General features: G+C 42.0%; 1 protein-coding gene across 1 annotated transcript in view; it reads right to left on the bottom strand.

The window, feature by feature from the left end:
- Positions 1-735: 735 nt before the first annotated feature.
- The window catches only part of LOC112640143 (integrin alpha-X), a 28,770-nt gene continuing 13,363 nt past the window's right edge, over positions 736-16,142 (bottom strand). The window contains exons 21-30 of the mRNA XM_025415951.3: positions 6,713-6,829; positions 6,544-6,623; positions 6,377-6,460; positions 3,809-3,887; positions 3,591-3,698; positions 3,419-3,502; positions 3,105-3,218; positions 2,871-2,972; positions 2,494-2,604; positions 736-1,334 (exon numbers count right to left, since the gene is read on the bottom strand). Coding sequence (XP_025271736.1) covers positions 1,236-1,334; positions 2,494-2,604; positions 2,871-2,972; positions 3,105-3,218; positions 3,419-3,502; positions 3,591-3,698; positions 3,809-3,887; positions 6,377-6,460; positions 6,544-6,623; positions 6,713-6,829 — 978 coding nt within the window. The 3' untranslated portion in view covers positions 736-1,235. The remainder of the gene's footprint in view (positions 1,335-2,493; positions 2,605-2,870; positions 2,973-3,104; positions 3,219-3,418; positions 3,503-3,590; positions 3,699-3,808; positions 3,888-6,376; positions 6,461-6,543; positions 6,624-6,712; positions 6,830-16,142) is intronic.

Below are 16,142 nucleotides of genomic sequence, written 5' to 3' on the forward strand. Positions count from 1 at the left end.
TGAGTAGATTAAGAAGTCAGATTACCCCAATATAAGGATGTTAACCTCCCCTCCATTTAACTTTCTAGTCATGGCTCCAGGCTTCAGGGCTAGCCAGCATCCACCATGATTAGGACACCATGAGCATCATTGTACAGGACTCACATCCCTAAAAGGCCTTAACATTAGACCTTTCATATATTCCCCACTAAAGGTACATACACATTGGTTTTGTGCAATTTGTTAATACAAACATTTAAAACACACACTTTTGATAATCATGTTTCATTTACTGTATTTGCAACCTCAAAAAATGGAAGTGTCTTGGGCCTTTTGATCTCTGAGAGATGCTAGAGCTAGATGAGCCAAAGTGACATTGGGGCAATACCCCTGCTGGGGTTCTATTCATCCCTCCTAACCAGCAATGCTGACAAAGGCAGAAATCTAAGTTTACAAATTCCAATCTGTAGACATTTTATTCCCAGTTCAGTCTGGAAAATCTGGACTGAGATTCTTGAGACAAAGAGCTGATACTGCTAGTATTTTACCAGGAATGAGAGAGACAGGGAGATACATGTGTGTGCATTGAAGGCCACTTTCTGGAAATGGAACTGGATTCCTAACATCAAGCTGGAAAGTTCAGATGTTATCCTACAAATTATAGGCAAACACCAAAAATAGATGAGGATTGTGGCTCGTTTAGTACTACATTTTAGAAAGATCATCGGTGGCTAGTGAAGGAAGCGAGTCTAGAGCCTGAGGCTATTGTTCATTTCTTTCTTTTTTTTTTAAGATTTTATTTATTTATTTTAGAGAGTGAGTAGGCAAGCAGGGAGGGACAGAGAGAGAGGGAGAGAGAATCCCATGCAGATTCCAAGCCCAGCACAGAGCCCAACATGGGGCTCAATCCCATGACCCTCAGCTGAAACCAAGAGTCAGATGCCTAACCAACTGTGCCACCCATGTGCCCCTATTCATGTATTTGTAGCTAGAAATCCAAACTAAGTCCACCAAGGGTCATAGTGAGGATCTCATTCTGGGGTTTCAAGTTGCAGCCTTGACAAGACAAATGGCCCTTCCCAGGCAAGGCACTTTGTGTGAACACATTGCTTCCTTCCAGAGAGAGAAAGCAGCCTGACCCTAGCCTCCCTCACATGGAACATTTCTCCCCCTGCAGGCCTGACTTAGATGGGAGTAAGAGGGCCAGGAAACCTCTCAGAGGATAACAGGTCCAATGGACAATAGGGGGTAGATGCTTATTGGGCAACTTGAGGATCTGATGTCCCATTTTCTGGGGCAATCTGTCCGTTTGCTTCTGCCATCATTTCCTTATACTGACGTTTGAAGAAGCCAGCCTGTGGGGAGGAAGGAAAAGAGAATTAGGAAGCCCAGTGGAAGAAGGAAAAGTGGGGCCCTGAGTGGTTCAGTCTGTCAAGTGTCTGCCTTCAGCTCAGGTCATGATCTCAGAGTCCTGGGATCAAGCCCTGCATGGGGCTCCTTGTTCAGTGAGGGGTCTGCTTCTCCCTCACCCTCTGCCATTTCCCGTGCTTGTGCTCTCAGTCGCTATCACTATTTGTCTCTCTCAAATAAATAAATAACATCTTTTTTAAAAAAAGAAGAAGAAGGAAAAGAGAAGGCTGGGGATGGAGAAGGATCACCATTTCTAGAACTCCTACTATGTTCAGGCACTACACTAGAATCTTTAGACACACTGTGTCATTTATTTATTTTTTTTTTTTATTGGTGTTCAATTTACTAACATACAGAATAACACCCAGTGCCCGTCACCCATTCACTCCCACCCCCCGCCCTCCTCCCCTTCTACCACCCCTAGTTCGTTTCCCAGAGTTAGCAGTCTTTATGTTCTGTCTCCCTTTCTGATATTTCCCACACATTTCTTCCCCCTTCCCTTATTTTCCCTTTCACTATTATTTATATTCCCCAAATGAATGAGAACATATAATGTTTGTCCTTCTCCGACTGACTTACTTCACTCAGCATAATACCCTCCAGTTCCATCCACGTTGAAGCAAATGGTGGGTATTTGTCATTTCTAATAGCTGAGTAATATTCCATTGTATACATAAACCATAAAATGATGTGTGAGCTAGGGGGAATCACCTTCAGAATGAGAAATCAACACTCAGCATGGACTAGGCACTGCCTAGACTCATGGGAAAAATCAGCGGTGATATCAACACCAAATCCAGGCCACTGCTTTTATGTTACAATCTGCTGTGAAGGGAAACATGTCCTGAGGAAAACAAGAATATAGAAGACAGGAAGAAGAGGGTGGAAAAAACAGGGACAGCAATTAAAGGATGCAGGAGAATTAGACATAGAAGAAGGCATGGACGCAGGGGACAATGGGGGACCAGTGATGTCATAGGTGGAAGGGGACCTCTTATACGCAGAGATTTAGCACCTATATCCAAGTTGAGCTCTTTTTTACACTATAGAAAGAATAGTGGTATCAAATTGCTGTGGTGTCAAAAGCAGGATGAAAACATTCACCTTGTACAGGATGGCTGTGATGAGAGCCAACAGCAGCAGTCCTCCCACAGAGCTTCCGACAATAATGGGGATGGGGTTGTAGACCTCATACTTCTCCAGTACCGTCTCCACCTGGAGTGGAGGTGATCTCATCAGAAAGTTTTAGAATTCTTGCTGTCCCAGACTCTTCTTAGGTTCTCCAACCTTTAACTCCCTCCCCTCCTTCCCTTTCTCCAAAGTGTGAGATACAGAAACACTCAAAGGCTTGGGAAAACTCTCCTGCTGATGGACCTTCATCCTTTCTCCCTCCAGGCTTCTGAGCCTCCCACACAGCACCACAGATTTAGCATTAGGAACCCTCTTACCAGCCTGGCTGCTGCCTACCACATAGTCACTACCTGAGCTGTCAAGAATGCCTCTTGTCCTGGAATCTGGGAATACACAGATCTGTTGAATGTGATTTCAGCCACACTCACGACCAATACCTTCTTCTGCAATGTCTGCAAAACAGAGGGACGGAACTGGGGATGTAGCTCTGGGAAAAGGTCCAGAGTTCAATTAAAGTCCTGGTTTGAGAGTGGGCACAGACACATCTGGTCCTGGGGAGAGACTCTGCTGTTGGGCCTACATACCTGGCTGACCCAACCAAAGCTGAGGTTGCCCTTCAGAATGAAGTCAAGTTCCTCCTGGATGCCAAAGGAGGGGAAATCACAGTGGAACCTCATGCAGTCAGCAATGGAGCAGTTCTAGGGACAGAGAAGTAACATCAGGCTAGAGAAAGATGGTTTTAAAGGTAGAAGACATCACTGAGTGATGAGAAGAGCAGCCACACTTGAATTCAAGAAGGCTGTTCAGCAGATAGGCATCTGAATATAATACAGATTTTTTTGAATTAAATTCCTCTGATGTGTGACTTGAAGTGGAACTGACCCAGAGCCCTTCTTACCACCACAGAATTCTTCTGAATGTGGGTCAGGAAGTCAGACTCTGTGTGCACTGTTCTCTCTAAAGAGCACTGAATGGATGGGTTCTAGGAAGACACAGAAAGCAAACATTTCAATGGGGCCATCAGGGATTCATGAGGTAAAGGGCTTGGCTGCACACAGTCAGTGGAGTACCTGGGGGTGGAAGACCTCTAAGTTCGTCCACACAGGCATCCCATTCAGCTCCACAGGCACAGAGAAATTGATGCTGATAGGCAGGTCCCTCTGTCCCAGGTTGTTGACCTGCAAAGACGGCAGTGAGGACAAAGACCATGTCAAATCCCATTTCCCTACATAATCACTGGCTCTCAGCCCCCTGCCACAGCCCCTCTTCTTGAGTCAGCATCACTTACCTGGTATCTATGGTGAGCCTGGCTGCTTTTCTCCTGGTCTGAGGCTGAGAAGTTGAGGTACTTAGTGGACTGTTCGTGGCTGAGGAAAAATGAGGCACGGATGTATCTGAAGTTCCATGGGGGCCTCCTAAAGAGGTTCTAGCTAGCAGCATGATAGAATAGGTAGTGAGTGGAGCCTTGAGGTGGCCTGCAAAGAAGTCTATGGCTGATACTGGATAATGGGAGAGTATGTGGAGCAAGGCTGGGCTTCAAGCTGGGTGCAAGCTTCTTGCAGAAGCTCCCAACAGAGGAAACTTCCCAGAGGACTGGACAGGGACTACAGTGAAATGGACCCAGAGCTATGCCATTGACTCACTGGGGAACAGGGGCCAGGCCATCCCTCTCTGTGCTTTAGTTTTCCTTTCAGACTTTCATGGGCACAGAGGATACTAAATGTGCATGTAAGACACAGCAGAGTTTTGGAAAGACTTGGCAGATGCCCAAGTCTCTCCAAATGTCTACTGGACACTACCCCTGTCTGGCCTCCCACAGGCCCTCCCTCCTCTCCTATTTTCTTGGCTTTTCTGGGCATGGGGCTTAGAGGTGAGGGAAGGTCTAACAGGAGATTGTCGGCTGGATCTCAGTGTAACAATTCCTCCTGAGGCATTCTGAGCAGCCTAGCCCTTCACACAGGTGGGTGGTCTCACCTCTGTCCCTTCTTGCTCCACTTCTTAAGTACCTGCCCTTTGCCTGCACAGTCCTAATTCTATACCACTTCTACTCTGAATTCTCATCTGTCCTCTGTGAGGGCCCCCCCCCCAAATGTCCCAACCTCATCTTGCAGGCCTCTCTGAATGTTCTCACCCACTCAGTAGAGTACAGCTGAACTGTAGAGCAACATAAACCTAGATGTAGTGTCCCCTGCCCAGGGATCCTCAGTGCACACTCTAGCAAGCAAGCTCAGAGCATGCACCTGGCTGGGCTACTGAGAGTTCCTGGTGTGGAGGTGTGATTTAGAGTGTGAAACCAGGCAGGAAGAGGATGTCCAATGAGGCACAAGGGCAGAACTAGCACAGGGGAATGTACCCAGACTAAGCCTGGGCTTGTTGTACAGCATGAGTGTTCACATTGCACAAGGGCAGATGGTTACATCTGGATTAGATTATACATAATAGAGGCACAATAAATCTTTGTTGAATGTCAAATGAATTTATAGAAAGCAACCACAGCACTGTGCTTAGAACATAACAAATACTAGGAAGGTATTTACAGAAAGAAAGTGGCTGCTCAAATACATAACTTGACTCCTGAGTTTTATTTTTTTTTTGTATATTTTTTATTGGAGTTCGATTTGCCAACATATAGCATAAGACACCTAGTGCTCATCCTGTCAAGTGCACCCCTCAGTGCCCATCACCTAGTCACCCCATCCCCGCGCCCACCTCTCCTTCCACTACCCCTTGTTCGTTCCCCAGAGTTAGGAGTCTCTCATGTGTTGTCACCCTCTCTGATATTTCCCACTCATTTTCTCTCCTTTCCCCTTTAATCCCTTCCACTATTTTTTATATTCCCCAATGAATGAGACCATATAATGTTTGTCCTTCTCCAATTGACTTACTTCACTCAGCATAATACCCTCCAGTTCCATCCATGTAGAAGCAAATGGTGGGTATTCATCGTTTCTAATGGCTGAGTAACATCCCACTGCATATATAGACCACAGCTTCTTTATCCATTCATCTGTCAATGGACACCGAGGCTCCTTCCACAGTTTGGCTATTGTGGACATTGCTGCTATAAACATTGGGGTGCAGGTGTCCTGCCATTTCACTGCATCTGTATCTTTGGGGTAAATCCCCAGCAGTGCAATTGCTGACTCCTGAGTTTTAAACACGTCATCTGGTACCCTCCTGGAGCATTTTAAAGTCTTTTCTTTTATCTAGCTTCTCCCTAACACTCAGCCTCCGCAGCAAGCAGGTAATTTCTCCCTATACCTCCCAAAGGGGACTGGGAAAGGAAGGAGTAGCTTTCCTAAAAGTCCTACAGGGTGTAGATCTGTTCCTTACAATGGAGGTCAAGGGCTCCTTTGAGAATGACTGCTGGCTAAGTTCAATGCTATGGGCTCTTCAACATTCAGCTGAGGCCTCCCCTAAAAGGAGTTTCTAGCTTCTCTTAGAAACTCATAATAACCTCAGGGTACAAAACTATGGAGAGGTCCTTGATGAGACTGGGATTCCGCCTTGGGTCAGGATAACCTCACTCCCCAACAAAGCTGTAAAAACTTCAAGACAGGGAAATGTCTCATATCTCTCAGGAAACCCAGGACAATCTTGGTGCTTTTAAGAAAGTCTTCTGAGAACCATAAGTTCTATTAAATGTATGATGTAATGATAATAGTATCACAATTATTATTATTATCATAGGTAGCCCACAATAAACACTTGATACTTGATTAGTAGGTGTTAGCAGTATCACCTACCAATAGAAAGAGTGGTGACAAAACCTGAATTTCCCAGGTGTTCAACTGCTGCAGGGACTGAAAACCTCTCCAAGCCCCATCAGAATGATAGAGAGACTGTGGTATGGTACCTGCTGATCACGGTGTAGATGGCATACTTCACCACGAGCTCCAACTGAAAGGTGCTCTTGCTGGTCCTGGGAGTGTTATTTTCACTGGAGAAAGAGGAGGAGCCTAGTTGGCAAGGACCCCAGAGGAGGAGGTTAGGGGCAGGGAGGTCTAAATACTCCCAGCTCACCTGCTCACATTAGCTGTCAGAAGCAACCGGTCTCCCAGCATGGCCTTGGGAGAGACGTCAAATGTGACTGTGAAGGTGATCTGAGGAAGAGGCAGGAATAAGGGAGGTCACCAAGGAGTGAGACAGGGCAAAGGCAGGGGAGCTGGGGGTGGACAGAAGCAAGGCTGACCTGGGCACCTTCACGGAGGATGAGGTGGTTGATGCTGCAGCGGGTGCTCTGAGTACCCTGGCCCTGGGCTGGGACGCCATCACAGGTCAGGCGTGGGGAGTGTGGCTGTAGCTGGCTCTAGGCAAGGGCAGGTGAAAAAAAGGCAGGTGAGCATTTGTTCATGTTCCAAAAAGACTCCACAAAGTAGTGACAGTTTCCTGGTATCTACCTTAAAATAATGTTTTTTTAAAAAATCCTCAGGCACTTAAAAAAGAAATCCTTAGACACTATCTGGTCAAACTTCTTCCTAATAGAAATGCCAGATTCATTAGAGTTTACCCCCTTTTTATTTATTATTCTTTTTTAAAAAGCTTTTTATTATAGAAAATTTGAAACACACTCAAAAGTAGAGAGAGAGACTAGGTAAGTCAATCCCGCACGTTCCCATCACTCAATTATAATTACCAACATTTTTCGGCTCTTGTTTTATTCAGCTCTTTGCCATTATTTTTTCTGAAAAATTTAAAGCATGTTCTGAATATCATATCATTCTATCCAGAAATACTTCAGTGTATGCCACCAAAATATAAGGGTTTTGTTTTTTGCATTTCTTTATTTTTTAAATTTAAATCCAATTTAGTTAACATATACTGTATTATTAGTTTCAGGAGTAGAATTTAGCGATTCATCAGTTGCATATAACTAACCCAGTGTTCATTACGTCAAGTGACCTCTTTAATACGCATCATCCAACTACCTCATCCCTCTACCCATTTCCCCTCCCCTCAGTTTGTTCCCTATAGTTAAGAGTCTCTTATGGTTTGCCTCCCTCTCTGTTGTCATCTTATTTCATTTTTCCTTCCTTCCCGTATGTTCATCTGTTTTGTTTCTCAAAGTACATATATGAGTGAGATCGTATGGTATTTGTCTTTCTGTGACTTATTTTGCTTAACATAATACTCTCTAGTTCCATTCATGTCATTGCATGAGGCAAGATTTCATTCTTCTTGATGGCTAATATTCCATTGTATATATACACCACATATTCTTTATCCATTCATCTGTTGCTGGACATCTGGGATCTTTCCATATTTTGGCTATTGTGGACATTGCTGCTATAAACATTGGAGTGCAGGTGCCCCTTCAGATCACTATGTTTGTATCCTTTGGATAAATACCTAGTGATGCAATTGCTGGGTTGTAGGGTAATTCTATTTTTAATTTTTTGAGGAACCTCCATACTGTTCTCCACAGTGGCTATACCAATTTGCACACCCACCATCAGTATAAGAGAGTTACCCTTTTTCCACATCCTCACCAACATCTGTTGTTTCCTGAGTTGTTCATTTTAGCCATTCTGACTGGTGTGAGGTGGTATCTCATTGTGGTTCTGATTTGTATTTCCCTGACTCTAGGTGATGTTGAGAAATTTTCATATGTCTATTGGTCATTTGTATGTCTTCTTTGGAGAAATGTCTGTTCAGTGCCCCCCTCAGTGCCCGGCACTGAACAGGCACTTATGAGATGAGCACTGGGTGTTGTTCTGTATGTTGGCAAATTGAACACCAATAAAAAATAAATTTATTATTTAAAAAATGTCTGTTCATATATTCTGCCCATTTCTTAACTGGATTATTTATTTTCTGGGTGTTGAGTTTGATAAATTCTTTATAAATCTTGGATACTAGCCCTTTATCTGATAAATCATTTGCAAATATCTTCTCCCATTCCATAGGTTGCCTTTTAGTTTTGTGGACAAGGTATTTTTTTTAGCATAGCCACAAGACTTAACACATCCAACAAAATTAACAATAACTCAATATCAACTAACATCCATGTCATATTCAGTCTTCTTCAGATTTTCTCCAATAATGTTATTTTACAGCTCATTTTTATTTATTTTTAAAGCTATTTTTAAAATGAATATCCAATCAAAGTCCACATATCGCTTTTGGTTGACAACATCTAGTAGCATATTCAATGATAGGGTGCTCACCCCTCACACAGTCAGAGTTTGCCATTCCTAGTGCATTAATTCATACATAAGTCAAAATATGCTCCCATTGGGAATAGTCCTAGCCTAAGAAAGACAAAGGAGATCAACCAACCAAATGGAAGATGTAAACCTAGTTTGGACATTGATTCAAATAAACCCGATGTAAAAAAAAAATTGAGACAACTGAGGAAATTAGACTATGTTCCAAATACCAAGGAATCATTCGTTTTATTGAATGTGATACATTTAGGTAATGTAAGAGGTACCCACTGTCTAGAGCTTTAGAGTGAAATAAGGAGGAGTACAAAAACATGATGTCTGGGTTTGTTTTTTTTTTTTTTTTTTTTTTTTTTATTTTATTTTATTTTTTTATTTTTTTTTTATTGGTGTTCAATTTACTAACATACAGAATAACACCCAGTGGTTTGTTTTAAAATACTGCTGAAGCAAAGGGGGAAAAACTCAGATGAAATAAATGTGGTAAAATGTTGATAATTGTTCAATCTGGATAAAAAGTTTTGGGGAAGTTTGTTGAAACTACTTTCTATTTTTATTATTAACTATTTTTATTTTTATTAACGTTTCTATTTTTATTAACGTTTAACATTTCATTATAACATTTTTGTTAAACAATCTATTTCTCTTTGACTCCCTGTTGTCCTAGTTCTATCTTCTAAAATAGGGGTTGCCAAATGACAATTCACCACCAATTTTTATAAATAAATTTTTATTGGAAGATAGCTATGCTCATTCATATGCATAATGTCAGTGGATGCTTTCACTCTACAAAAGCAGAGTTGAGTAGATGTAACAGGTACCATGTGACCCACAATGCTGAAATATTTGCTATCTAGTCCTTTATAGAAAATAGGAGAAACAGTAACCGAAGGGTTAACAGGAATAACAAGTGCAACTGCAACATTTTACCCAAATTTTCTTGTTCTCTGAATGCAGCCTGCTACCATGTTTCTGTACATAACAATCTTGCCTGACATCATGATAATAAAATAGTTGATTTAGTGGTTTTTCAGAGTCTTGAGGCCTCATCAAGAAACTGTCCAAAACTGATCAGGACCACTGAATGTCTCTTTGGCCACATGCAAATGCACAACAGATGAACTTTTGACGTAGAAGGGCCTGAAACTCTATCTTCATATCATGCTAAGGATGTCATTTTCTGGTCATAGATCACATGGCAGCCTATGTAGAAGCTTCTCACAGTGCAGGTAATAAAATGACTTCAACCCTCCCCTATTTATTAACTTCCTTTATCTGATCCTAAAGTTGTATAGCTCCTCTCCCCTATAACCAGACCCCTTCTTTATTTGCCTTTAAATATCCCTGATTCTCCCTTTCCTTACTCAATGTCTCAATGATTGGCCTGGCTGCATGTTGGGGATATGGACTTGTATTTGGTTACAAATTTGGCAAGCTAGCAAGGAGCTCTTTGCTCCATTCTCCACCCAGTAACAGGAGTTTGGTGATGAGTCCAAGCAGCTGCCCAAGCTCTTTTGTCCTAGAGACCATCTCTGGGATACCATCCCAATTTGGCACCACTGACTTTCCATGTTTAATTTAATTCTTGTGGGAAGAAAACAGCTTTGGTTTGGACAGACATATTTTAGTGCGTATTTTGTGTGTGATAGCATGTGAGCTTCTTTCTTTCCTCCTATTCATTTGCCTCCAAATAGGGAGGTTTGGTTTGGCTTCTAAGCCTCTGTTTCTTGCTTAATTAAGAAAAATTTGTCTAGAGGGATGCCTGGATAGCTCAGTGGTTGAGCATCTGCCTCCAGCTTGGGTTGTGATCCCGGGGTTCTGAGACTGAGTCCCGCATCAGGCTCCCCACTGGGAGCCTGCTTCTCCCTCTGCTTATGTCTCTGCCTCTCTCTGTGTGTCTGTCATGAATAAATAAATAAAATCTGTATAAATAAATAAATAATAAATAAATAAATAAATAAATAAATAGGAAAAAGTCTGGCTAGAAAGCCAGTTGGTTCAGTCAGTGAAGCCCCAACTTTTAGGGGAGGAACTAATGCTCACAGAAGTATTCTGGGCTTCATTTGGTATGTTTGTTGCTGCAGCTTTTGGGACCAATTTTGCATAAAATTGGTCATGTTCTAGTTAGAAAATGGGAAATGACAATTTAATTCTTGCATGCAGCTCTTTGGGCTCTATTCTTCAAAATTGGGTAATATTTAGTTATGAAACTATGAAAAAAAGTTACTTTTTACAACACAGCTTGGCCACAATATTCATTAGACTCTGGAGAAGAATGGCCAATTGATGGATTCATAAATTATAATACCATCTTACAATTAGATTTTTGTAAAAGGGAAGGAAATGGGATGAAATACTTTATGTTTAGTCTTTTATGCTTTTGTATCTGAATAAGCTGGCTCAGAAAAGATGTAAAATTTTACTTCAACAGCACGGTAACACTAAAAACCTCTTGCCTGATGCTAACTGGAAAAAAGAGGGTGATCTATTGATTACTGAATTAAGCCCCAAGGGGGTGCCAGAGTGGCTACCATTCCCAGCAGCCCCATTCTGAATAACTTGAGCCACAAAGGGACCCTGAACCAGGCCCCTTACCTTGGGGGCCCAAAGGTTGGAGCAATCTCCCCTTCTCATACCCAACAGGGTATTCAATTTAGTCAGGGAGTCACCCATTCCTGAGGAGGGCAATATCTGCTAAGGCAAGTCCCAGTTGGATGCTTAGATGCTGGAGGACCACCTGCAGGAATGATTTGAGTCCACTCTCTATTTTTTACTTCAAATTTGTTTACTTGGAAAAACAATATGCTTACTTATAGAGATGATCCCAAGAGAATGGAAAATTTGTTCTCTACTCTTGCCTCCCACAACCCCACTTGGACACATGCACAAAATCTCTTAAAGACTCTTCTCACTTCCAAAGAATATTGCATGATGCCAGAAAAGGCTAGAGAAGCTAATCCACTGCATCCTGAAACACCCAATAGTTCCTTAAGAGCTGTTGATATGATGGCCATTGCTACTATGGATCCCAACCAGAATGTCAACACTGGAGACTAAGATTAGCTTGAATACTATCAGGATTATATTTTAGTTGAACTAAGAAAAGAGGTCCCAAAGCAAAGAAGATTAAATAAAAGTCAAGAAGTTAAGCAAAAACTGAATGAGAAGACTTCAGAATTTCTTGAATTTTTTAGACACATCAGAAATACACTGAAACTGATCTGGAAGCACCAGAAAATTTTTAAATGATCAATATGGGGGAGAGGCTGAGTTAAGACAGCCGAGAAGTAAGGACATTGTAAGCTTGTCTCATCTTTCAAACACAACTAGATAGTTATCAAATCATTCTGAACACCCAAGAAATCAATCTAAGGTCTGAGAAAACAAAACTGCAAGTCTGCAAGTAGAAAAGCCACCACCTTCTGGAAGTAGGAGGTTCAGAGAGTTGATTTGGGGGAGATAACTGGGGGGAGGAGAGAGAGCCCTTCTTATGAATACCACAAAGAATTATAAGCAACAGAGCACAAAATCTGAAATTTTAGAAGTCCGCCACCACCACGATTTTGCCTGACTTAAAGATGCTCAGGTGAGGAAGCAGGACAGAGAGCCAGGAGTGGACAGCAAAGTCTGAGGATCCCCTGGGTTACAAGAAGAATGGGTGGCGTGGATGTGCTGCTCTGTTCCCAGGCATAGAAGCGGAGACTCCAACTAAGGACAGGGAGCCTGGGCACTGGCTCTCTTGTTCTGCCTTGACATAAACTCTGAACCACAGGGAAATTGTGCACTTTCCTGACAGGGCCCCGCAAAGGGCAAAAGCCTGGTGAGACCTGACCCCACAGGATTAATGCTGGTCCATGCAGCAAGCATTCCTAAAATTTGGAGTTCTGAAACCCAGTCACATGCCTGAGATAAAACAGCTTAGACATAAGCAGGGTGAAGGCAGGAATCTGAAGGAAGCCAGGGACACAGAGGAATGACTGACAGCTCTTCTGTGAGGGACTCCTGATGAGGGAAACGTAAATTCTCAGCACTAGAGCTAGAAAGCAAGGCGTAGCCATTTTCACCCCCACCCGCAACCCCCACCCGCAACCCCCACCCGCAACCCCCACCCGCAACCCCCACCCCCATCAGCCCTGAAAGCCTTCAGGGAGCAAAAACAGTGCCACCTAGTGGTATCTGGAGCCCCTTACAGCAAGCCCCACACTGGGAGGCGGAAGCCCATTTCCACTAGGGCAAGACCACTTGAGAATCAGCACAACCGGCCTCTCCCCCCAGAAAACAAGCACAAACAACTCACTCACACAAAGTTTACTGATCATAAAGGGCTGAAAAACTTCAGGTCTAGGTGAAATAGGAACTAGCTTCCTTTTTATTTTTTTATTATTTTTTCAATCCTTTTTATTATCTATTATTATTTTCACTTTAATTTTTTAAATTTATTTTATTTTTTTCTTTCTTCCTTTCTTTCGGATCTAGCTTCTTTTATTTTTTTTAAAGATTTTTATTTATTTATTCATAGAGACACAGAGAGAGAGGCAGTCACAGGCAGAGGGAGAAGCGGGCTCCATGCAGGGAGCCCGACGTGGGACTCGATCCTGGATCGAGTGGGACTCGATCACATCCTGGGCCACTGGCAGTGCTAAACCATTGCGCCACCGGGGCTGCCCCGCTGCGCCACCGAGGTTGCCCTGGATCTAGCTTCTTTTAAAAAGCAGACCAAAACACACCCAGAATCTGGTTTTGTTTTTTGGTTTTTTTCTTTTCTATTCTTTCCTTTTCTTTTCTGAAAAAAATGAAAAGACAGAGAAATTTACCCCAAAAAGAAAGAACAGGAAGTAGAACTGACAGCAAGGGATTCAATCAATACAGATACAAGATGTCTGAACTAAAATTTAAAATAACAATTATAAGAATACTAACTGGGCTTGAAAAAAAAAAGCATAGGAGACACTAGAAAATCCCTTACTGCACAGATAAAAGAATTAAATTTAATCAGGCTGAAATAAAAAATGCTGTAACTGAGATACAAACTCAAATGGATGCCATAGAAACTAGGATGGATGAAGCAGAGGAATGAATCAGTGATATAGAAGATAAAATTATGAAAAATAATGAAGCTGAAAAAAAGAGGGAAAGAAAGGTAGTGGATCACAAAGGCAGACTTAGAGAACTCAGCAACCTATTAAAATGTAATAATATTCCTATCATAGGAGTTCCAGAAGATAAAGAGAGAGAAAAAGAGGCAGAAGGTTTATTCAAATTGTAAGCTGAAAACCTCCCTTATCTGGGGAAGGACAGACATCAAAATACAAGAAGTACAGAGAATTCCCATTAAATTCAACAGAAGTCAATCATTGCCAAGGCATATCATAGTCAATTTCACAAGACACAGACAAGGAAAGAATCTGGAAAGCAGCAAGGGGGGTGGGGAGTCTTTAACCTACAAGGGGAAGACAGGTCAAGTTGGCAACAGAGCTGCCCATAGAAAGTTGGCATGCCAGAAGAGAGTGGCAGGATATATTCAATGTGTCGAATGGGAAAAATCTACAGCAGGAATACTTTATCCAGCAAGACTGTCATTCAGAATAGAAGGAGAAATAAAGAGTTTCCCAGACAAAAACTAAAGAAGTTTGTGACCACTAACAAGCTCTGCAAGAAATATTAAGGGGGGGACCCATTTTGTGGAGAAAAAAAGACCAAAAGCAACATAGACTAGAAAGGACCAGAGAACATCACCAGAAGCATCCATTCCACGGGTAACACACTGGAACTAAATTCGTCTATTTCAATAATCACTCTGAATATAAATAGACTAAATATTCCAATCAAAAGACATAGTGTATCAGAATGGAGAAAAAAACAAGATCCCTCTACATGCTACCTATGAGAGACTCATTTCAGACCTAAAGACACCTGAAGATTGAAAGTTAAGGGATGGAGGGGCGCCTAGGTGGCTTAGTTGGTTAATTGTCTGCCTTTGGCTCAAGTCATGATCCCAGGGTCTTGGGATCAAGCCCCACACTGGGCTCCCTGCTCAGCGGGGAGCCTGCATTTCCCTCTCCCTCTTTCAGTCCTCTTACTTGTGCTCTTTCCTTCTCCTGCTCTCTCAAATAAATAAATAAAATCTTTTTTTAAAAAAAGAAGAATAAAGTGAGGGCTGGGAGAGCCATCTATCATGCTAAGGAACATCAAAGAAAGCTGGAGTAGCCATACTTATATCAGACAAATTAGATTTGTGTGTATGTGTGGGGTTTTTTTTAACTTAAATTCAACTCAGTTAACATATAATATATTATTAGTTTCAGGGGTAGAATTTAGTGATTCATCAGTTGCATATAACACCCAGCGCTCCTTCCATCAGATGTCTTCCTTTTTTTTTTTTTAATTTATTTTTTATTGGTGTTCAATTTACTAACATACAGAATAACCCCCAGTGCCCGTCACCCATTCACTCCCACCCCCCGCCCTTCTCCCCTTCTACCACCCCTAGTTCGTTTCCCAGAGTTAGCAGTCTTTACGTTCTGTCTCCCTTTCTGATATTTCCCGCACATTTCTTCTCCCTTCCCTTATATTCCCTTTCACTATTATTTATATTCCCCAAATGAATGAGAACATATAATGTTTGTCCTTCTCCGACTGACTTACTTCACTCAGCATAATACCCTCCAGTTCCATCCACGTTGAAGCAAATGGTGGGTATTTGTCATTTCTAATAGCTGAGTAATATTCCATTGTATACATAAACCACATCAGATGTCTTCCTTAATGTCCATCACCCAGTTAACCCATCCCCCACCAGCAACCCTCAGTTTGTTTCCTATAGTTAAGAGTCTCTTATGTTTTGCCTCCCTCTCTGTTTTCATCTTACCTTATTTTTCCTTTCCTTCCCCTATGTTCATCAGTTTTGTTTCTTAAATTCCATGTATGAGTGAAATCAAACAGTATTTGTCTTTCTTTAACTGACTTATTTCGCTTAGCATAGAGGGGGTAGATTTTAGGCTGGCTTTCCTGTCTCCTGTTTTGGCTGTCTCTTCAATAAACCCTTTCCTTGCTCCATATTCAATGCTTCAGTGATTGGGTTTGCTGTGCATCAGGCATATAGACTTGGGATTGCTTACCAAAGTATGCAAAGCCCCGATCTAACCAATAAATTCAACTCTTTCTTCTACAGAACAATGTTTAAAATATTGGAAGGTCAAGATATGCTTTCTTTAAAAGAGGATTATTGATATGATGTGGGATACAAAGAAATTTAAGGCAGAGTCCCTTCTCTCTTCACATTAGCAGCCTCATGGGAACTCATTCCTGGTAGTCAGTGTCTCCAAAATGCAATACCCAGAGTTGAACACAATATGAGCCAAGGAAAGCCCCAGAAACACAACCATATCCATCCAACTATGATCAGCTCAGACCTCCTGGCTTACAAGAAGCTGCTAAGCAATGGCAGCACCTGCCTGA

The sequence above is a fragment of the Canis lupus genome, chromosome 6 (genome assembly GCF_003254725.2).
Source record: "Canis lupus dingo isolate Sandy chromosome 6, ASM325472v2, whole genome shotgun sequence".
NCBI lineage: Eukaryota > Metazoa > Chordata > Mammalia > Carnivora > Canidae > Canis > Canis lupus.